Raw genomic sequence first — 22,623 nt, 5'->3', positions numbered from 1 at the left:
AATAAATCAGTGTATATAATGCAGACAATAAGTCAAAGAAGGCCATCATTAATGCAAATTTCAGAAAACCTCCAAGATTGATTTTCTTGGGATGAAAACAATGTACTAGCAACATGTCACCACAGCTCACGAGATATGAAAGATAAAGAAATAATTCCACAAGTACGTTATCTTCAACCAAATCCGTAATGTTGTGATACAAAGTTTATTGACCGGAAACCTTATCTTGTCCTGACCTAATGTGACGGTGTCTCCTCTTTCATGACGAGCTCTCACCCCTTTACCCTGAAGTTCTTGTTCGCTGCCAATTCATAATCAAGCCTAAACAGAGCTCTAATTCAATACCTTTGGGACATGTATTCAAGAAACTAAAAGCAAAAAAAAAACATCAGCAATAATAGCATTTCATATCTAAATTCAAAGAAACAGCAAGTAATGCTATAAAGAATCAATTTACTGATGCGTACCAGTACGGAACCTACACAAATATACTGGCAAATACGATTTGTTTCTGCACATAAAAGCTATACCATATGTGAAAATTATTATGTTTCATGGAAGCTCTTATTGCTGATTTGACAGTGCTTGCCTCCATCCCCTTGGTTACAGGTTTTCTATTCATCTAACCTATCTTTGAAGCCCCTCACCACTTTAACTGGGTAATAACAATGTAGAGATGGATACATTACATGACTTTAATTCCATTGTGCAAATATCAGATTTATCCTCTAAAACAAGAGCTAAATGTGTTGGCCAATTTTGATAAAATATCTACGAATAAAATCACACGAATTTTCTTCAACTTTACCATAATCCTCCTCTACTGCTCTCACTAATTTTCCTCATCTGAACTTCTTAAAACTTATTTTACATCCAAACATCATGATGGCAAACACAGCTTTTACTAAATCAAACTCAGCCTTCTCAACAACTTAAGGTACATCACAAGGGTAAATTTTGAAAGCTGACAACAGGGATGGGTCTTGCAATTCTCACCTCTATGTGGAAGAGTCCAGAAGAAAAGTTAAAACCAATCTTTAGTCTATGGAACTTGTCAAAAACTACCTCTTCAGTCACCAATTTAGGTATGTTTACAAAGTTATCAATGTTTAGTCTGGCTTCCATGATTTGAAAGAAACAGTAAACCATCAATTACTACAATTAAGTACATTCTTCCCTATTCATTTTTTGAAAAAGCTGATGGACCAGTTTGGCAAGTGGAAAGCTATTTAACTGCTTGTCACCCTCAAATAAAAAGACTGCAAGCATACCCGTGTCAATACATGTCTTTAAGGCAAATTCATGCCTCTCAAGGACTATGTAGATCTCCCCCTTGAAATACAGTACATATGGTTGAAAAAATATACGCAGGAGTTTATTTTCATGACCAAAGTGTTTTGTTCCCTGCCGATTAATACTCTGAAGTAAAATATTACCCAAGCTCATAAAGTACGAATTTTATACATTAGATAATCTATCGAGGGCAATGTGAACTACTGCAAAGTAGAAAAGAAAGATCCCTGCTTACACCTTCCAGTTTCAAGTACTGAACCATAATTATTTCAATACAGGTATCATTCTCCGTCAGCTTACATAAAGACTTACATGAACCAAACATAACTGTATACATTAATCTATCAAAGCATAGCAATAATACAAACAATGTACAGAAAAACAGCGACAACATAAATAGCATAGTGCAGCAACAGCACACAGGGAGAAATAATATCTACAGAAAAAAACAGCAGCAGCAGCACAATGAGAAATAATATATGCAGTCAAATGATTATAAAAACTCATTAAGCAATCATAACAGCAAACACATCGCTAGGTACTGGAACACCCACAACTTAAACATCTACAACAGTTGCTGTAACAGGAGCAAAAGTAAAAATGTGGACCACAAGACAGATGGAGAAACGTTGTGGACGGCGTGACAGATGCAGCAACAAAAGGAGGCAATACAACACTTACAACAGCTGATGCAGCAACTACAGTAGATGGTACAGTAACTCTGATGTAATAACTACAGTAAATGGTGCAGCAAATACAGCAGCTGCTATAACAAAAGCAAGATATAAAACTATAGCAAGCAATTAAAACAAAGCAACCCACAACTCTGAATTTTTCTGGATGCTAAAACTGATTTAGAGTATAGGACAGTAGCTGCAAATGTGCCCGATCGCTTAATCACGGATAATCCTATACAACAAAAGAATGCAATACTGTTGCTAAGAAAAATTGACAACCATTGCATTTGGATTTCTGTCAGCTGAAATTCTATCGTCAATAGATGGTTAAACGTAAAGCATCAACGAGGACCTTCTTGCCACAAATGAGACACTCTTACCCTGCTCCAGCATGAAGCACAACCTCGAAGCTACAGGAGTTGCAAACAAGGGTCTAGGGTTTACATTAACATAATACATGAATACATTCGCTTACATAAACATGTACATACATAGTTACAATATATACCACTATGCATATATTAGAGTATCTACCTTTATACCCAAAGGTTCCCTTCTATGAGGTTACCATAGCGCTCAAGAAGCCGGCTTATCCACTGGGCAAGCTCAAGTCAAGGAGTGTGGTGTGTGTGTGTAATTTTCATTTTTGCTCACTACTTGTGTGTTTTGGAGAGAGTTTTATACTCATGTTGCATCATCTCTTAACCAAGAACACATATATGCAGGTAAATCACAAAAAAGGACACGATTCAGGAATTCAGGAATATGCTGGTACCCAAAAGGAAAATAAAACAAAGATACAAGTGCTTTCGAAATAATTCACATCTTGAGGGATACAATCTCCGAATCCCTTAAGATATGGATTACCATGAAACCACTCAGTCCTTTGTGTTTCATCTCCTGTGTGGCTCCAACTTAAAACCCTGTATAAAGGTACTATGTAGATGTGCAAATACCCCTATCTAAGGCATGCACCCAATTACAGTCAAGTTGGCTGTACATCAAGTGCCTCACATAGGATTCAAACCCAAGTGGGTCCATGGATGAACCAGAGCAACACAAACCACTACACCATGTATACAAATATGTACCAATATATATATATATATATATATATATATATATATATATATATATACTTAACTTACTTTATGCCCCACAAATTCCTTCTATCTTTATGAGGCGCCTGAAGCACTCAGGAAACCAGCGCCATACAATGGGTGGGACAACAGGTCATCCAATGCAGGTGATGTTAAAGCATCTGAGAAGAATGCCAGGCTACTTAGTACATGTTTTGGAATCTGTTCAAAAAGCATTTACAGTGCTGTAGGAAAGGGTGTTGTCCAAAGCATACCCCACTACGTGTGAAATGTACCAGTAGTCTTTGTAGCATGGCTTATGACAGGTATATGTCTCCCCAGACATGCACGAGTTATAATTTCTTCTCTGAACTCTACACATAACCCACCCCTATGACATTATAAGCTCCAATTCAGCATGTCGTAAGGCCCTTGAGGCAGGAAGTCAAAGATAAGTATATCATTATCATCATTACACAAGCCTAGGACCCTTATCTCAAGGATCTTGCAGCTCAAAAGATGTGCTACAACCAGTATCAGGGTCAAGTTGGACTCCTTTGAGACAGGTTTAACACACTGTAATCCCTTCTGTTAATTAACAATGAAACAGCCTCGCCAAAAGTGTTTCCATTTGCAATGTAACATCTGGGCCCAGTTATTAAAAAAAAGGATCATGGGGCATTACTCAGGATCACTTTTCCAGGGGTTCCCCACAGCTCCACAGCTATATTCAAAATATTCTAATTTCATCTGCACAGAAGCAAACGTTTCACTTGTGACTAACTCACGAGTGAATAAACACCAAGAAATAGTGTCGTCTGTACACACCATCATCATCACCTTTTACTGAACAATATCACGTAATGAAATCACAATACACCAGGGAAGATCTAACGGAAGAGTAAAACTATAAAACTCTGAAAAGAGATCAACAGTAGCTGTGAAAATCTTAAGACTTTTCTTTTTTTTTTTGCAATGGGTACAGCAAATAGTAGTGATACAGCAAAAACAGTACATACAGCAAGAAAACTATAGATGCCTATAAACATCTGTAGATACGAGAACAATAATACGTGTGGATAGAACAGCAACAGAAGGTATACAACAAGAGGTCACGCAAACCATAAAACATCTGTAACTCCAGATACAGAACTGTAAATAATGCGTCAACTGTAAATACAACTGTACCCGTAGACATATCAAGGCCTGTAAATAGTGTCAATACCCATAAATACAGCTATAATCATACATACAGCAACAATGACTGTAGATACGTCAATACCCATAAATAAAATGAATATAGATGCAATGTCAACAGCAAATACTGCTGTAACAAAAGATACATCAACAATGATGACGGATACAATGTCATTAACCATATATACAGATGTACCCATAGATACAGCAACAACAATGGCAGATAAAGTAACAAATGCTGTAAATACAGCTGTAACAAAAGACAGCAACAATGACATACGTCAATAACCATATATACAGATGTAACCGTAAATACAGCAACAATGACTGCAAATACAGTCAGTAACTTAATACAGCTGTAACAATAGACAGCAACAATTATGGAAGCTACGTCAGTAACCGAATATACATATATAACCGTAGATACAGCAACAATGACTGCAAATACAGTCAGTAACTTAATACAGCTGTAACAATAGACAATGACGGAAGAAACTGCCATTTGCCGTAGATACAGCAACGACTGCAGATAATCAACCGTAAATACATCTGTAACAATAGACACAGCAACAATGACGGTAGATACAATATCAAACAATATATACAGCTGCAACTGTAGATACAGCAAATACAACTGCAGATACAGCAATAATAACGGTAGATACAAAATATGTAGATATAGTCATATCAGTTGTCGTTACAGTAAGAACAAACAAATACAGCAAGAACAAAAGCAGACACAATACAAAATAAAGAAATAAAAGTTATACGATACAATAGGCTTATACAATAAAATACAATATATACGGCAAATAACTAAGGAAGATACAAAGAGAATACAGCATTAATACAGCATCGGCTATGAATACGATAGCATACAATGGATCAGCATATAATACAGCAACAACAGCATTAAACAAGGATACAGCATCACCAACTACAACAGTAGATAATACATCAAACAGCCTCGAATTTATTTCCCCCCAAAAATCATAAATCGTTCGGGGTTAATACAGCAGCACCAGCCTACAGCAGCTGTAGGGGATACAGTATGGGGGGTGGCACACGAGAGGGGGGGTTACCCCAATACAACAACAGCAGTCGATACAACAAGGGATACAGTAGGCAGTCTCCCTCGCCCACACATGGCCCTGTCAAAGTGGGCGGCCAAGCCATATTAGCCGTCCAATCTCTGGCCCAGGCAGGGTTACGAGGTGGGCCAGGTGGGCCAAGGGCAGGCAGGGGAGGTGGGCCAAGGGTTGGGGGCCCAACCTACACCAGGCTAGAGGCGACGCTGCACCTCACCTCCCGACTCATGATCGATTGGACAAATGGTGATGATTGAATGCAAAATGAATTCACCTGCGTTTCCCACTCACCTTAGGGCGCCACGGGGATCGCCAGCGCACTTGGCGGCTCTCTTAGTTCACGGGGAGGAGTTAAATAACGCACAGGCACTGCTACGAGGGGAAAGCAACACACAGACAGTGAGAGTAACAAGAAACACCACCGCACTCACTGGCACTGCGAGCGACACTCCGCCATGTTAGACACACTGTTGCCAACCAAGATGGACTGGATATTTATTTGTAATATTTACATCCTCCGCCTCAGACTCTCCCTGTGGAAAATACATGAATAACACCGTATAAAACATCATAATTGACTATCTCCGCTTAAATCGCTGGTTTATTGAGGGAAATTGGTTTTTCTAAGGTGTGATTGCACAGGGGCTATGTAATACAGTGTTTGGTAACAATGGAACGACAGGGCGGGGCCAAACGAGTTGTTCCGAGGTTTTCTATTGGTCAACTGCCTCTTTGGCACTAAGAGCCTAAATATAAGTTATTCATTAAAATATTTCAAAATGCACAAATTACGTCCAAGAGAAACACTATAATATTTGATTGCTGTTTATAAAAATGTTTTTAAAAGGATGGATTTGAATTTATCCTAAATGTCGGGAAAGATCAAACAATATATGAAGTAATCTCAAACATATTAGATTCAAGTACCTGTTTCCACTGATCAATAAAAGTTATTTTATGAAATTCTCGTTCTTTGTTTTTGATATTGTCTTCGAATCACAGTATGATCTCAAATAAAAGCTTTGTCAAAGTTTCACAGGTCTACGATTTCGTAATAACAAGAACAAGTAGTAGATTCCCTTGACACAGTATAATACTCGTGTTGAAAGCCATCTTTCTTTTATTATCTTCATCTTCATTAAATCAATATAACTCATGCTTCACCTCGAATTTTCTTAACCTTGATCAAACGCTACAATTGAATTTCGGATCTTAAAAATACGATTGAAAATAACTGTACCAGAAAATGTCGGGTAATTTTTTTTGTTTTGTTTTGTTTATGCGTCTTTGTGTAGCTGTGGATGTAAAAATTCGCAACTCGGTGAATCCTAATATATATAATCTTAGGGATGCAACAAAAGTATATTTTAAGCGTTTGTTAATTGCATCATTCACTTGAATTTTCACTTTTTTTTTATACATCCCCTCCATAAACATGTCGCTAACCAAATAATCAAAAGACATTGCATCGTATTCTCTTGGTATATATTCCTAGGTTGTTTTTATGTTCGTTTATTATGCAAGTACTTTCTTTAATTACCATTATTATTTGTTTGATTATATTATTTCCCATTAGGCTCGTTTCTCCTTGTATGTGGGTTGTCTACACACCTTCTGTATGTCATAGTTCACGTCCTCCATCTCTCGCACTATTATTCCTGCACTCTGGGAAATTATGTATTACATCACAGCATTTCTGAAAAGCTGAAATCATTAAGTTTTGCGAAGCATAATTTCATTCACATATTTTTCCGGACTCTCTTACCCTCGTGAGCATGAATTAACGACTATTGTCATGGCTGTTTGACCCTTGGGTATGATGGTCTGGCCATTGACCTGTACGTCAATAGCCAGTCCGGTAATCTGCCAGTTTTTGTATATAGTTTTAAAACCTGATTGTTATTCGCGCCCAGTGAGGTAGCGTCGAGAACATACGAACAATGGCTTGATTTGGAAATATCGGATCTTTAATTGTCTTGCATGATATACTGAAACCAGATATCTTTAGTCACAAATAAGTTCTGCAGACTGTTCTTGGGTTTTAATTGACTGCTTAATGTGCCCAGATATAAATCATTGGCATTCCAAAGCTTTTCCCCCTCCCGTAGCCCCCATATACCACATATATCCAATTCATTCTTTCCCATGCACGCCTCTCATCACCCTCTGTCAAATGCAGTAAAACGAAACTTCTTCATTCAGTTCTATATATCTATATATGAGTGAGGGACTTCGCCCTCTCATTGAGAGATCTCATGTGAATGAGGGTACCTCATTATATATTAAGAGAACTGCCACTTCTAGTGAGACCTTATGACCTAAGTAAGAAACACATCTGAATGAGAGATCTATTTATCTGAATGAGAAACTCATTATCCGGATGAGAGATCTATTTATCTAGAGACCTCGTCATCCGAATGAGTGCCCTCATCAACTGAATGAGATCTTACTATTTAAAGCAGAGACTTCACTATCTGTGTCATCATATTCAATTATTAGTCTTTATCATCTTTATCTTGTGAATATCAATTCAATAAGAGTACTATGACCTCGGTGTAAAATATTGCTAATGTAATAGACAAGGGCGTGACGAACCACTTACACCATATTCTTTTAAGATACAAATAATATTTTTCAGTATCATTTGTCAACCATTATAGGCCAATTTAATGATGAATATATGATAAAACTAATGATGCACTACAATTCGTATCTTGTGATCTTATAGAGAGTATATTAATTATTTTTTTGATACAATATCTTAATAGAATGTCGCCTGCAGGGGAAGGCTCGAGCTTGGCGAACGCGGCCGCCGAGAGCGACCCTGGGAAAAGTGTAAACAATATCGACTATTAAGATGGTATGCTGAAGTATTTTCCATTATATACTAAGTTTAAGGATAATTTCACCTCATTTGTTGTATGTGAAAGGTATGAGATTATTTTAGAAGTATTATAGTAGTCTTAGATTTAGAGAATATGCTTAGATAGATGGTCAAATATGTATAATAAGTGTTGGACTCATACATTTGCCTTGCCTCCATACTGATGTGTTAGAGGCAAGAGGATAGCTTATAATTGGCTCTTGATTTTAATGGTCTTTATTTATATGGTTTATATGTAGATTGAGACAGTCTTAGTCATTCGATATGCTGCAAAAACTTTTTGATGAAGTTTATTTCAGTTAAATTAGTATTTTAAAAGGAGACCCTAATGTAAATCAGACTGTCCTGGGTTTATATTAGTGATTATGTTGTAGGTAGATGACTTGGAGAGCCAGACAGGAATGCCAGAAAGTTAAGACAAATTTACAGATTTTCCGCTATATGACAAAGTTGTAAAACACTAAATTGAGGTCATGTCCGTAAATAATTATTTTCTAATTGTCCCGAACTAACCAGGCTATAGGGGCTATTTGAGCCATGGGCCACGGCTTTCAGCAGCCTAGGCCCAGTCCAGGCTGTAGGAATAGGAGAGCTACGTAATGTTTATAATTGTTTTGTTTTATGCTTTAGTAGAGGTATCAGACGTGAGATCACCCGTGATTATGTGTATGTTTGCACGAAAAGAAAATATTGAGTTAAGAGAAAACTGTCATATCACATATAACATAAAACTGATTGTCAAAAAAAAATTGTTTCATATCTTTGAAGGGACCTAGTTTCTGTTTAAAGCATCATTTCAGAATCAAATGAAAAAATAATTGCACTCAGGATACGTGTATAGAATTTACTCCTTTAGAATAAGTACAATGATCTAGATCAAACTCTATCAGTCATATTATATTTACCACTCATTAAACTATTATTACAAATTCATGGCAAATCACAATCAGTGATATTCATAGTTATTTCTGATATGCTCGTGAATTAGAATTTTGCCTTATTTGGTCTTGTAACTGTGATATTTGTTATGATATGGTCTAATGTTCATATACTTTCCAGGAACTGTAACTTGATGCCACACCTGTTTTTATGAACCATCTTTTAAAACGATAAGGTAAAGTTTTGAATATGGTAGTGTTAAGTTTATTGGTGCTGTAATTTTAACAAATCCATAATATTGATAATAACAGCTGTAATGATAGTGATGATGATAATGATTATTATTTTTATTTAGGTTTTTATTGCTTCAAGTACATAATTTCTCCCGCTTAAGCACGTTGACATAGAAAATGATGAACTTTAGCCTCATTTGCATACATCCAATTTAGCTATCATTGTAATGCACCAAAACCAAAGCCTACCCTTCATAGCTAAGCCCCACACGCTGTTTTCATGGTTTACCCTGACTACATCATTTTCACTATTCCAGTGTATTGACAATGAATCACACCATTTATTCCATGCTGATCCATTGCATGAGTGCCTCTCATCATCCCTGATTGAAAATGTTTAGGCCTCATTCATCCAAAGCCCCCTTCACTCCATTCCCTCGTCTCACTCTGGGTCTCCCTTACCCATTTTACGTGACACAAAGTTTCTCTTAGTCTTTTTTTCTCATCCTCTCCAAATGTCCTAACTATTTGAGCATTCTTACGACACTTTTGCTCTGTATTTCTTACTTGATCAGTCAGCTTAACCTCATATTTGGTTATTAGACACTTTGTCTTTAATGTGCAGACCCATTTCCATTCTTTTATGTACTCAGGGCCCAAAACTCACGTCCATACAGAACTGTTTGGATTACCACACCTTCAAACATATCCATCTTTGCCCAAAGAGACACACACCTCTTCTGCCACATACTTGTCAGTTCTGATAGGAACTAACCTGTCTCTTCCATCCTGTGACTCGCTTCAGCCTTTCTCCTACCAAGTCCACTCACAAATGTTGAAAGTCCTCCACTTCCTTGAGGTCTTCTACTTTCAAACTTATTTTTGAACCTCACTGTCTCATCCCCTGCTGCATTTTGTTATCTTTTGTTATCATTCCCTTTCATCTTTCACATATTCTTCCAGACACTGTCACCACAACACTAATAATGACAGTAATAATGATAATGAAAATAGTGAGTCATAGAAATGATAATGAATTTTCCACAGCAAAATGTTTCATAGCACAGGTCTCATATTCCAAAAGATCTTTTTATAGATTGTTTGATAGTAAGAGTATCACTCTTTCACATACGCCTTTTAAAGATCTTTATAATGAATTTCAACCAGTAGAAATATATTGGTGAATTAATTTATGGATCATATCACTCAGAGTACATCCTTACTGAGTTCTGCCAGCTCCATTTTCCATTGTATTACATTTGTTCGGTGATGTAAAGGGCTGCAGTAGATTCAGATGTGTGATCACATTATATTTGCATTTTTACAGATGCTGTTAAAAAGTGCCTCTTTAATATAATTTCAGGATAGAAAAACACCTCTAGGAATGATGCCCCCTTCGCCGAGTAAATCTAAAAGTGTACACAAGTCTTCGGGTAAATTATTCCGTCACAAAGAAAAGGAACGTTCAGGAAGTAGTGGAAGTAGCAGTGGAAGCAGTAGTAGCAGCAATAGTAGTAGCAGTAGCAGCAGCAGCAGTAGTAAACGAGATGACCCATTGGAACTTAAAGAGTGTCCCCTTGGTCTTACTGTTTTAGGGGCACTGGACCATTGTCGGTCACTTCCTCGCTACACAGCATGTAAGTAGGCACTCTAATGTCTCATTATAATTCCAAAGCTTGATATGTTTAAGATGTTGATATTCATATTTCTGTTGGAAACTGCACCGTCCTGAAAAAACTAGTTTCTCTCCCCTTCTGGTTTGATGCAAGAACAATGAGATATCTCTTGGATATTTAAGGGTTTGGGACATCCTAGCATTCCAGTACTAACTTCCCCCACCCATTGCTAACCATTATGGCGTGCTTTTTTTCAGGCCTGCCTTTAACCAGTCAGAGTTTGCCACAGTGGTGATGTCACCAGCCCATTCACCCACTCAGTCCTGGGGACTAACCTACCCAGCAGCTCAGAATTCCTTTTGATAACATGGAGACTAGATATTTTCTACAAGTCTTCCATTTTTTATTATTTTTCCCCATCCCACACCCTTTTACGGATCAATTTCTGTTTGTACTTTAGTTTCTTAACCTTGAACAGAAGTATTCCCTCCCAGGTTCATGCCCACCCCTGAAAAAAAATTAGATAAGATTTGCATGCTAAAATACAAACATTATACAAAATATTGGCAATGAGGTTTATTATGATGGTACGGCTAGTATGGAGGATGTGTAATGAGAGGGATGTTTAAAGGAGTCTACTTGGACCACCCTGCTTGATAATTGGCAAGATTGTAATGGATATAAATTGGATTGACTGTAATAGACAAATAAGGATAGGAAATACCTGATTAGTTATACTCACTTTGAATAAAAGAAGTCTTGAAGGTGGAAAAGATAAAGTAATTACATGAGATTACAGGAATGATAATGTTGGTTGTGTACTATATTTTTGTGTAATACTTTTCTGTACAAATAGCACTGCATTTGCAGACAGATGCTAGAAATCAAACCGAGACAAAAATCTCTTAGTGGTAGCGAATAATGTTGAAATTAAATCACAAAAATTTCTGAAGTTTATGTTCTGGATGCTGAATTACTGAATGATCCCTTACAGTTAAAATCATGAACATGATTTATTAAGGTAGATAATCTCCCTAAGCAATGCAACTAAATGTATCCTGCGTTGTGCCTTTTTTGCCTATTAAACCCCTGACCATATGTAGCATTAAGAGATGTTATATCCACAGTGGTGAATGCTGAGGGGGTATCTATGGAAGAGTTAGATGGTCTTCAGTTGGAGCTAGAGTTATTGTTGTCATCAGTCTTGGTGCGGCAGATTACACTCAGCAACCAGCTTTCTATTATTTACCAGTTAGAGAAGGGGAAGTATGTACCAAAACCGGTGAGTATGTGTCATTTTCATTGTTTACCTTTTGCATGTTATTTTATACTGATTTTCTGTTTCTTGCACTTTTTTCTCCCCTTTTTCTCTCTTTTGACATCTTACCTAGCCTTTAAGGAGACAGGTAATACTATCTTTATATATATCTCTGATGCTTGTTCCCTTTGGGAACTCCCTGAAGTGGATGGCCATGACAAAAGAGTCTCCATAATGGTGAACTCCGGTGCCACTTCTGTCTTTAGGACATCTAAACAGGCCACTGACAGAGGGCAACCCTAGCACAGTTTTTCTAGATTTTGTCATTGTCTTAATGTATGCATCAGCATTTGTATTGGTATTTGCTATCACAGTCAGCATATGGGTTACACCAGATTGTGAAAGCTCATTTTATGAAGTTGCCGATGGTGCTATTTGTCATGTTCATAGTAATATATGTAGTGGGGATGGCGATGGGCATCATTCTCCTCTTCCCTGTTCTCTTTTCTCCCATATCTTGCACATTTGGGGAATCAGAAGGATTGCTTTTACCGCCAATGCATATGTATATGGCTGTTAAGCTTTGCATGTAATTATTGAAACAATTTTTTTTTCAACATTTTAAGGTGATCAGCAAAAGCCATTGTATTGCTGTTTTTAAGTGGATCCATTATGTTACTTTCTGTTTAACGAGGAAGTGCAGAAGTTTCAAACATGTTCTTAAATGTATTTCATTTTGATTCTGAAGCTGCAGAATAGAATTAATGCTAGAAACTGAGTATAATCTTCAGTAGCTTCCACGTGAACAAGGACTGATCATCCAATCATTTCATTATTGTCTCAAACTCAGCCTGTGTCCCCGGGAAAGAAGATGAAGCGAGAGGACGGTGACAGACCTTCTAAAAAGATGAAAGAATCAAGCGGAAAATCTCGAGACGTTTTAGCTTCTCCTGGACCTCCACCTGGGGTTAAGCCATCAAAGGTAAATGTCTAACCTCTGTTGCAGTGTAAGTTATCTTTTACCCAGGAGAATACAACTAATCCTATGCTTTTGATTAAGGATGTGCCACTTTGTGAAAATCATTATTGGTTTAACTTTATTTTATGATAATCACTGGGGTGTCTTCAGCCTCTCCCAACATCATTGTTCTACACTACAGTCTCTCTTTTCTCCAGACATGCTTTCATTCTTGGATTAGCTGTAAACTACAATGTCTAACTTCTTCAGACATACTTGCATTTTTGACGTAGCCAAAAACCATAGTCTTGCATTTCACTTGACGTGCTTTCATCCTTAGAGTACCCATAAACCATAATCTTTCATTTCTCCAGATGTGAGATCATTCCTGGGGTAGCCATAAACCATAGTCTCTCATTTCTCCTGATGTGCTTTGATTCTTGGAGTAGCCATAAACCATGATCTCTCACTTCTCCAAATGTGCTTTTGTTCTTGGGGTAGCCATAAACCATAGTCTTTCATTTCTCCTGATGTGCTTTCATTCTTGGAGGAACCATAAACCATGGTCTGTCATTTCTCCATATCTGCTTTTGTTCTTAGGGTAGCCATAACCCATAGTCTTTCATTTCTCCAGATGTGCTTTCATTCTTGCACTTCTCCAGACATTCTAAAGATGCCTCCATTGTGTTGTATGCTTAGCCCAGTCATTAAATCTCTCAGCTGCTCACTTGTTCAAAAACCATGAATATACACTATATACACTTTTGTTATTACAATCAAGCATTACAGTGTTTACTTTCTGATACCATATGTTGTACATTGGATCACATTTGGTCTTTTACATAGTGTCCTTAGGTTAGAAAAGATGTTTTTCATGTAGCTTTTGTGTAATATATTATTATAGTTAAAAATCTTTTGTCATTTTGTCAGGTCAAATGCTCAGTTCAGAAATATGAGCCTGTATTTGATGTACCTGACTTAGGGCCACCTGAGCAGCCCAAGCCACCTCCCCCTAAGAATGACATCACAAATCGCTTCTGGGCTTATGTAGAACAGTATTGTCAAGAGATTACTGTGGATGACATAAAGGTGAGTCATCCTGTCATCGTCATTTTTAAGTTGATACTAATTTGCCATTGTTTAGAATTTTCATAGTTCGATATTTATTTGTATATGTTGATGGTTGCATGGAATGGATATTATGTTTAATTACCAAGGAACAATAATTAATGGGTAGAAGTTGAAGGTGATGGTGCTGCTGTAGGCAGATGGCACAATTTTCCAATGTGTATCTACCTAAGAGTTGAAGGCATATGTGAAATGTTTGCCTTTGTTTTGAATACAGCATAATTCAGTGAAAATAATGCTAGATTGGGGTGTAGTTGTTGATGAAGCTGTTAAATTATAAGGTGTAGAAAGTATTGAATTGATATGTAAATGTGTGTGTAGACTTTGTTGCTGGTTGTAAGACAATTTTCTTTTTTATTAAATGATCATTTGAATGCATACACATAGCTACAGCAGCTATTTTTGTAACTGTTGTTCTTTCACAGATGCTGGAAGACCTGATTAATAGTCCTAATGATGACAGTGACTATTACAAAACACCTCCACTTGGACGCCACTACACTTTGCGATGGGCTCAGGAAGATTTACAGGTATGGCTTACCTTCCATTATAAATGAATTTCACATTCTAATGAACATTCTATAATTGATTTATGATATTTCTCTGTGTTTATCTTGACATAATGCAGGTTGGCTCAATTAGATATGGCTCTCCAAAAAGTGATCTTGTACTTCTTGTCTTTGAATTCTTCCATGAGATTGTCCTGAACACAACTTACAAACATAGCACATGGAGCTTTATTCAGTCTTCATTTTCATGTACGAATAATTTTTCCCTTTATATGAGATAGTTATGGTTTGAGCATGTTTTTACCTATGCCACACCAGACACGAGCAGCATTTTTTTTTTTTTTTTTTTTTTTTTTTTTAAGATTCAAAGTTGTAACAGTATCTGCAGGCCTTTTTGCACAAGCAGCATGAGGTGTAGATTGTAGAGGGGCTTGTGAATGAAACTGAATTGGTGCTGTCAAGTTCAGTAACCAAAATTTTTGCATTATTATTTATGTAAGCAGTATAAAGAATATTTGGTGAATTTGATGTGATTAACTGACATAAAGTGAGCTTAGAGAGGTATAAAAGAATGTAGTATTGGAATGTAACAGTGAATAAAAAGCAATGGATTTATTGCCATAAGACAATTCTGCCAGCTGATGTGTTAGCCAGTTACAGTGTCCGCAAAAAAAGCCAGTTACAGTGTCTGCAAAAAACTTGTACCCCTAGTGCATTTTCAAAGATGTCACACCTACATTTTAGTGTTTTGTCATTTCTCCTTTAGCCTTTATTACCGTCTGCAGATATCTAGGCATGGAATTGGCAAGGCTCTTGAAGTATTCTGAGCCATGTTTTAGGTCCACTTGGTCTTGACCTGAATGAGGTGAGGCATTGATGAGGTGTTAATCGTGCATTTGAGCTCCCAGTGCATCTAGAAATCTCACCTGTATCCTCATTTTTGTGCTTCCAGTTGAGAATTTGTGCAATTTCCTTCTTAGAAAGGTAAGCGTCAACCATAGTGAAGCACAGGTGGATGAACTACAGTGCCCAGAAGCAAAATTCCCAAAATGAAGTGGCAGCCCAGAAGAATAAAGAATATCCTTCCCTCAAGATAGCATGAGGCACTGAGGGAGGTTACTGGTGCTCACACTGTTAGGAACGCTAGTGTCAGCAATACATTATTATTATAAAACCCTTAGTCATCTTTTCCAGGGGTGTTACAGCTTTAAAGCTGTGCTACAATCGGTACCAAGGAAAGGATGGTTGGCTTTGAAGTGAGAAAGTCTTCACTGAAATTGTACTCCTATCATTGCACCTTCCTGAAGATGAGTTTTCATTTGAAGCATAACGTCAGTCAAGCAGAGTCTGCTAATGCCAAAATATTGCATCACTTAGTTAAGCATTAAGTCATTTTGCCAACATCTTTAATATTTTATCATGGTATTTTCTTCTAGGATGAACAGAAGGAAGGATTGAAATTATCAGAAGGGAAGAAGAAGGGGATCAAAGGAGAGACTGGTAACTCTGACATGTCTGACAAACTTCTGAAGGAGGTGGACATGAATGGGTAGGTGGCGCTTTGGTCTAGCTGACTAGGATTTCCGCTGCTAAGGTACAACTGTGAGGCCAAGTCTATTTCAGAATGTCTATCAATGTGAGTTTGAATGGGGAGAGCCTGGAGGATATAACGGGCATTCAATACCTGGGAATGGGTATGGCAGTGGGTGGAATTATGGGAGTTGAAGTGAATCAAAAGATGGTTGAGGGATCAAATACCCTGGGTGTATCGAGGAGTGTATGGAAAGGTAGGTCTGTGTCCCTGTTGGAGGAGATGAATATGTTTGATAGTATAATAGTTCTAGTGGTGCTGTATGGGTGAAAGTCTGGGATCTACTCTGTCTTCCATCAATGCTTTATATTGCTTAACTGAACACTATAAATGTATTGCTCAGTACATCACTACACAGTTGCACTCTAATGTCTCGTCTCCGGTCCAGCATTCCAAACTTTGGCAGTTCTCATAGTCTGACATTTGATGCTCGGTAGCATAGCACTTATGTGTGGGGTATCTGCCTTTGTATTGTCTCAGCACTGCCCAGCAGTTGGTCATTGTCACACTCCATCATTTGTTAATTTTTGAACTGCAGAGTGTAGCTAATTACTTGAATCAAATGAGTCTTGAAGAAGTGTTCACAAAGACATAAGTGTTTTACATGCCTTGGTACAGCAACTCCAATCTCTTCATCACGCACCTTGCTTGGTGCCCTTGAGCCTCAGTTGAGTATTACAAATCCTTCAAGCACATCCATACCAACTCCCATGACATATGTCAGCTTATCTGAAAGTTATAAAAGAAAAAACACTTGATGTTAGCGTAATGACAAAGCTGGACCTGAGGATGTTGTCACAACTATGACTAACTCCCACGATTGGTGAGGTGAATAACTAAAAATGTGATGTTATTTAAGGTTTACAGACTTATTTATCAGGAAATGAAACTCCACATGTAAAGTTAGTATTTATGCAAACCGCGGTCAGGTTCCCTTGACAGTTTTGAAATCCATAATTAGCATGACCTGGAATGTGATGACTATTTCGCCTAATGTTGCTGGATTTTAGATGTTGGAGTGTATATGTGCAAGATGTGTCTGGCACATGATTTAGATATTTCTTATATATCATGCATTTTTTCACATTTGAGTTTGATGCAGTAAAACAGACGAATGATAATTTTTTTACATTAAGTTATGTAAGACTGACAAGTTGTTTATTATTAGGTGCAGTGATGATGTGGCACCACTTGGCCCTTTAACGCAGAGACTAATTGCTGGTTTGGTGGAGGAAAATGTTCTGGTGTCTGATATTGAGAACAAAGGTAAATTCATCTTGTTTTATTCTTTGCATTGTATTATGTCAGGATATTGATGTACTTATTGTCCCATTAAATGTTTACCACAAATATGTGATCCAGATATTGGTGATGATTACCCTTTGTGCTCTGCATGTAATGAGTTTAACCTGTGTGTAAGATAAACTGAGACACATGACTCATTTTAGCAGACCCTGAAAATATTCAGATTTAATCTTTTACAGGAGTAGATGGACTAGGACATACACGACCAGGTTTGATTAAATCGTTGGGTTTAGGCAGTGCTTCCAGCCTAGAGAAGCGAATCAAAAAAGAACTCCAAGAACAAGGAGTCATGGAAACAGACTATGGTAACGAGGTGAGATTATGGTATTGAAAGAGAAGTTAAAACCATAAGTTTAGTTGATAAGTAGTTTAAAAGCTGTTAACAGTCTTCATGTACTTGCTGGCCTAACCAGATTGGAAAATCTCTTCTGTAAATGTGTCATAATTACTTTAAAATGGTATTATTTATCACTGGTTATAGTGATTAAAGTCTGTAGGAAAGTTTTTGTGTGCACCACCATGCTTAAATTCGATGCTGTTTCCTGTGGGGCAGGGTGCATCAGGAATTGATGAAGGCAAGCAAGTATGAATAGGTACATGTGTATGTATATGTATGTCTGTGTATGTGTATATACATATGTATATGTTGATTTGTAATGTATATGTACATGCTTGGGCGTTTATATGTATATATGTGCACATGAGTGGATGGGTCATTCTTCGTCAGTTTCCTGGCACTACCTCACTGTTGTGGGAAACAGCAATCATGTGTAATAGAATAAATGAGTATAATGATTATATATATATTTATAATGATAATAGTATATATATGAATGAGGAAAGGTTCATAAAGAGGATGTAGATGTCAGAGGTGGGGAGAACAAGGAAAAGCTGGAGACCAAATTGTAGGTGGAAGGATGGAGTGAAAAGGATCTTGAGCGATCGGGGCCCTATATGAGTAGATGTATGTATATGAGTGGATGGGTCTTTCTGGGTGCTACCTTGCTGTTTTGGGAAGTGGTTATCAAGTATGATAAATAAATAGTAATATATAAATTGGAAGCGGAATGATTGAGCGAAGAAAATTTTGAGCGATCAGGGCCTGAACATACAGATGGATGAGAGGCTTGCAAGGACTAGAGTGAATTAGAATGATGTGGTGTACTGGGGTCGATGTGCTGTCAATGTACTGAACCAGGGCATGTGAAATGTCTGGGGTAAACCATGGAAAGGTCTGTGGGGCCTGGATGTGGATAGGAAGCTGTGGTTTTGATGCATTACACATGACAGCTAGGGACTGAGTGTGAATGAATGTGGCCTTTTTTGTCTGTTTTCCTGGCACTACCTCACTGAAGCAGGGACTAGTGATGCTGTTTCCTGTGCAGCTGGGTAGCACCATGTGTATATGAATGGATGGGCCATTCTTTGTCTGTTTCCTGGCACTACCTCGCTGACATGGGAAACAGCAATTAAGTATATGATGAATATATATAATGGAGATGATGATTTGTGTTTGATTTCTAATAAGGTACATGTGTAGGTAAAAAAGTTTCTTGAACTTTAAGGACGATGACGATGAAATTCTGTCAGAGTTACGGCGATGTCAGTCTGAACTTCGTGCAGTATCTTCACATAATGTAACACAATTGACTCGCTTGTTAAACCTAGCACGGGAGTCACTGGTGCGTCATGATCTTAAAAAGAGACTCCGAGATGCAGACCAGAAGGTAGGATGTTTGAATACTTTTCTAATTTCTGTTTCATTGTGCTTGTTGACATTTGTGCAATGATAGATTCATGAATGTATGCCAATATTCATGAATTTTTCCTTGGATTAAGAGCTAGCATTCTCTCTCATATGTTAAGGAAGGTTGTGAAGAACAGGCTTTTGTTTTTGTATTGGCTTACTGAGCACAAAGGATATTTGATATATTGTCATTTTCGTTAACCATTTTCTGATTTGCCCATTATCATGTTTGTTATGTCTCTGTCTTTGAACGTTTCTCTTTTCTTAATTTGACAAATTTAATCATGTAGAGTTTTAAGTGTATTACTAATTTTTGAAGCTTGCCATGGCTGTTGTGCACATAATGCACAATAGCATTTGATTCCTTGAAGATGATAGGTGATGAGATTTTTAGAAAACTCCTGTTCCAAACTAGATATGTTGAGATATATGTAAATGAAATGAGAGGCTGTAATCACTTCATCCATTCTGTGTAAATGAGAAGAAGATTAAAGATAAAAGAGATAAATGTATACATACAAAGGTGGTAGGCTAAGTATACTAGAGTTTTTCATAGTTTATGTGATCAATTCTTTTTATAGTTTACTGAGCATGACTTTGAAACTTAATATTTTTGTGCACACAGTAAAGTATGTATTGAAATTTTTAAGATGTTAATTTGATTTTTTAAGAAAATAAATTTCTTGTATTATTCTTTACTGAAGAATGCAATAGGGTTTGTACTTTGTACAATCATCCTTGATTTTTGGCATGAAATTCATTATGGTTGCTAAACACCAGCACATGCACTCTGAAAATAACTGGTTTGGTGCATTATACACGACAGCTAGAGAGTGAATGTTTGTGAATGAGGCCATTTCTTCTTCTGTTCCTGGTACTACTTTACTAATGTGGGTGGGAAACATATGAAAAAAATTAATTTTCATTGCTGTATTATCATTACAGTTGCTGCATTCCAGAGTGAATCACTGGTGAAAGTGATGGAGAATGAAGTGATGACCATAGAGCTACATTCCAGTAAAATGTAGACTCTCTCTCGTATGGTTCTTAGAAACACATTTAATAGAATTACAAGCTTATTCTTTTAAGCCTTCGCATGAATTATAGATCTTGTTACTGCTTTTAGGTGTGTGCAGAATACATGATATACAATCTTTTATTTAGAGACAATCTAGAGCAACCAGAGCTATGTATATGGTTTTAGTTTCAGTGATGTGTGAGAGTGATTTCAGAGGCTTATGTATCTGATCCACACCCAGAAATTTAGGCATGGAGTAAATGAAGATAGATCAGATCCAAATCTGATGAATTCATTAGATGTTTGTTTACTTGTTTACTTTGATCATAAAAATTTTGCTTTAAGTTGAAACACTGGATGATTTGTTACCATATTGTGCGATGATTGGTCATTCCTGCTAGCTGTAAGTGGTACGTGAGGATTTGGTCCCATGTGATGGAGAGGGTGACTGAAGAGAGACTCATTGAGAATCTGTGTTGGGAGTGCAGATTGCAAGGGGGAGATGCAAGGATGGAGTAAAGAAGATTTTGGGAAACTGGGACTTGAATTTTTAGGAGGCGTGAGATGTAAGCACTTTGGAGTAATATAGTATGTGGGAGATGAAGGGCTGATAATCTGCTGATCCAGATCATGTGTAGCAGTCAAGGTAAACACATAATAAAGTGTGGGGCCTAGCTATATATGTTAGATTCTGGCTTTGGTACATTGTACATGGCAGCTTAGGATTGGACATGTAGAAATGAGGCCATTGTTATTGTGTTCCTGATGCTACCTCATGAAGACGTAGCAAGTAATTGCTTATAAAAAGTAGTATAATTATTAGAATAATTATAGTGTTGATACTGTCATTGTGAGATGATTATTGATTTTTTTTATCATGACAGGTACTGGAGGCATACCGAACAATAGCAGCAGCTCGTCAGAAAAAGAAAACTCCTTCTAAGAAGGATAAAGATGTTGCATGGAAGGCTCTCAAGGATCGTGAAGTCATTGTTAAACAACTAGATTTAGCATCTAATAATAATTGCTAAACATATTTATGTATTAAACACGTTATTCAACTTAATGAAGTATTTTGCATTATGCAACCAATAACACTCATGTAAATTATGTGAGTGCCATAATTCAAGGTCTGGTCATTTAAAACTGAAATATGGGTGGATGTCATGGACTATGGAAATGTGTACTAAAGAATAATATGGTCGTTACTATTTAGAAACATTTTGATTTTTAAATCTTAAGGATGTTGATGTAAGTCAATACTTTCTCTGTGTAGTTGCATGTTCTACGCAAATATATAGATGTTAATTATTTTTTTACCTATCGTATAACAAAGGCTACATTTGTGTCATGTTCAATGAGGTTTTTAAAAAGTGTGTGAAGAGGGAATCAAAATGTTGACTAATACTTGCTCGTCCTTTTGTTGTGCATCAGTTACTAGAAAGGTGCGATATCTTGATTTGTTCTCTCAGAAGTTTTCATGAAAGATTGTTATATAAACACAGTGTTGAAACTGTTTTGTCAGGAGCAGTTCTTTGATTGTAATAAAATCATAGGGTTATGCACTGCTGTACTGTTAATCAGCCTTTGTATTTGGGAAGAAAATGGGTGCCAGTGTGTTATGTTGCATTGCCACATACATCATTCGACAAGTCTGCTTCTAGGAGAAGTAAATATGAGAGTATTGAGTGCAGAACTAGTATAAAGTTTTCTTTATATATGAACTTTTGTTCATTGAATGTGAAAGATTTGAATACTTTTTGGAATACAAGTGGATTTCCAAAATGAATGCTTGTAAGAATGACTGTCTGCCTACCTGCTAGTGAAAAATACATTTCTTACTCATAACTGTAAGCAATTTGTAAATCAAAATCACCGTTGTCTTGGTCTGCAGAGTTTGGTTGAGTTATGTAGATAAGCCACAGCCTTTGGGAGTTAGGACTCAGTAATTTTTCATAGAGGTAGTGGAGAAGAGAGTAGAGTACATTTCAAAATAGAGAGATGTATAAACATGTACCATCAGTGGGTGTGCAGGTAGGGCTGTTGCAGTGGTATATCTGGGAGAGGGGCATGAAAACATGTTAAACAAGAACAACAATGCTTTATTGGTCAAGGCCATAAAGTGAAATAGCCCAGGGAGAATGAGTTACTAGAGTTGCAGGA

At 37.1% G+C, this 22,623-nt stretch overlaps 2 protein-coding genes across 5 annotated transcripts in view; one reads left to right on the top strand and one right to left on the bottom strand.

Moving 5' to 3' along the window:
• The window catches only part of RhoGAPp190 (Rho GTPase-activating protein 190), a 228,577-nt gene extending 222,631 nt beyond the window's left edge, over positions 1-5,946 (bottom strand). The window contains exon 1 of the mRNA XM_071696915.1: positions 5,626-5,946. The gene's annotated coding sequence lies outside the window, so the exon portion shown is untranslated. The remainder of the gene's footprint in view (positions 1-5,625) is intronic.
• Positions 5,947-8,114: 2,168 nt separating this feature from the next.
• Positions 8,115-22,025, top strand: Ada3 (transcriptional adaptor 3). Of its 4 annotated transcripts, none has more exons than XM_071696837.1 (12): positions 8,115-8,194; positions 9,278-9,332; positions 10,694-10,967; positions 12,074-12,228; positions 13,055-13,186; positions 14,093-14,251; positions 14,716-14,820; positions 16,236-16,348; positions 17,559-17,656; positions 17,875-18,008; positions 19,261-19,422; positions 21,345-22,025. In XM_071696837.1, the coding sequence occupies exons 3-12, from the start codon at positions 10,715-10,717 to the stop codon at positions 21,489-21,491; spliced, it is 1,458 nt and encodes a 485-aa protein (XP_071552938.1). In that variant the 5' UTR covers positions 8,115-8,194; positions 9,278-9,332; positions 10,694-10,714; the 3' UTR covers positions 21,492-22,025. The 4 variants fall into 4 exon arrangements, with proteins under 4 accessions (XP_071552938.1, XP_071552940.1, XP_071552941.1 ...); XM_071696839.1 differs by having other exon boundaries at positions 17,881-18,008; positions 21,345-21,640; XM_071696840.1 differs by having other exon boundaries at positions 8,155-8,264; positions 17,881-18,008.
• The last annotated feature ends 598 nt before the right edge of the window (positions 22,026-22,623 follow it).

This window comes from Panulirus ornatus, chromosome 61 (assembly GCF_036320965.1).
Source record: "Panulirus ornatus isolate Po-2019 chromosome 61, ASM3632096v1, whole genome shotgun sequence".
NCBI lineage: Eukaryota > Metazoa > Arthropoda > Malacostraca > Decapoda > Palinuridae > Panulirus > Panulirus ornatus.
This window is presented reverse-complemented; position numbering and strand designations above follow the sequence as displayed.

What these genes read in the sequence shown, in the direction of transcription:
- Ada3 (XM_071696837.1), top strand. Translation starts at nt 10,715, where the DNA reads ATGATGCCCCCTTCGCCGAGTAAATCTAAAAGTGTACACAAGTCTTCG. An exon ending in ACTTCCTCGCTACACAGCAT is followed by an intron (nt 10,968 to 12,073) that starts GTAAGTAGGCAC and finishes TTATATCCACAG; the next exon opens with TGGTGAATGCTGAGGGGGTA. An exon ending in AAGGAGGTGGACATGAATGG is followed by an intron (nt 16,349 to 17,558) that starts GTAGGTGGCGCT and finishes GTTTATTATTAG; the next exon opens with GTGCAGTGATGATGTGGCAC.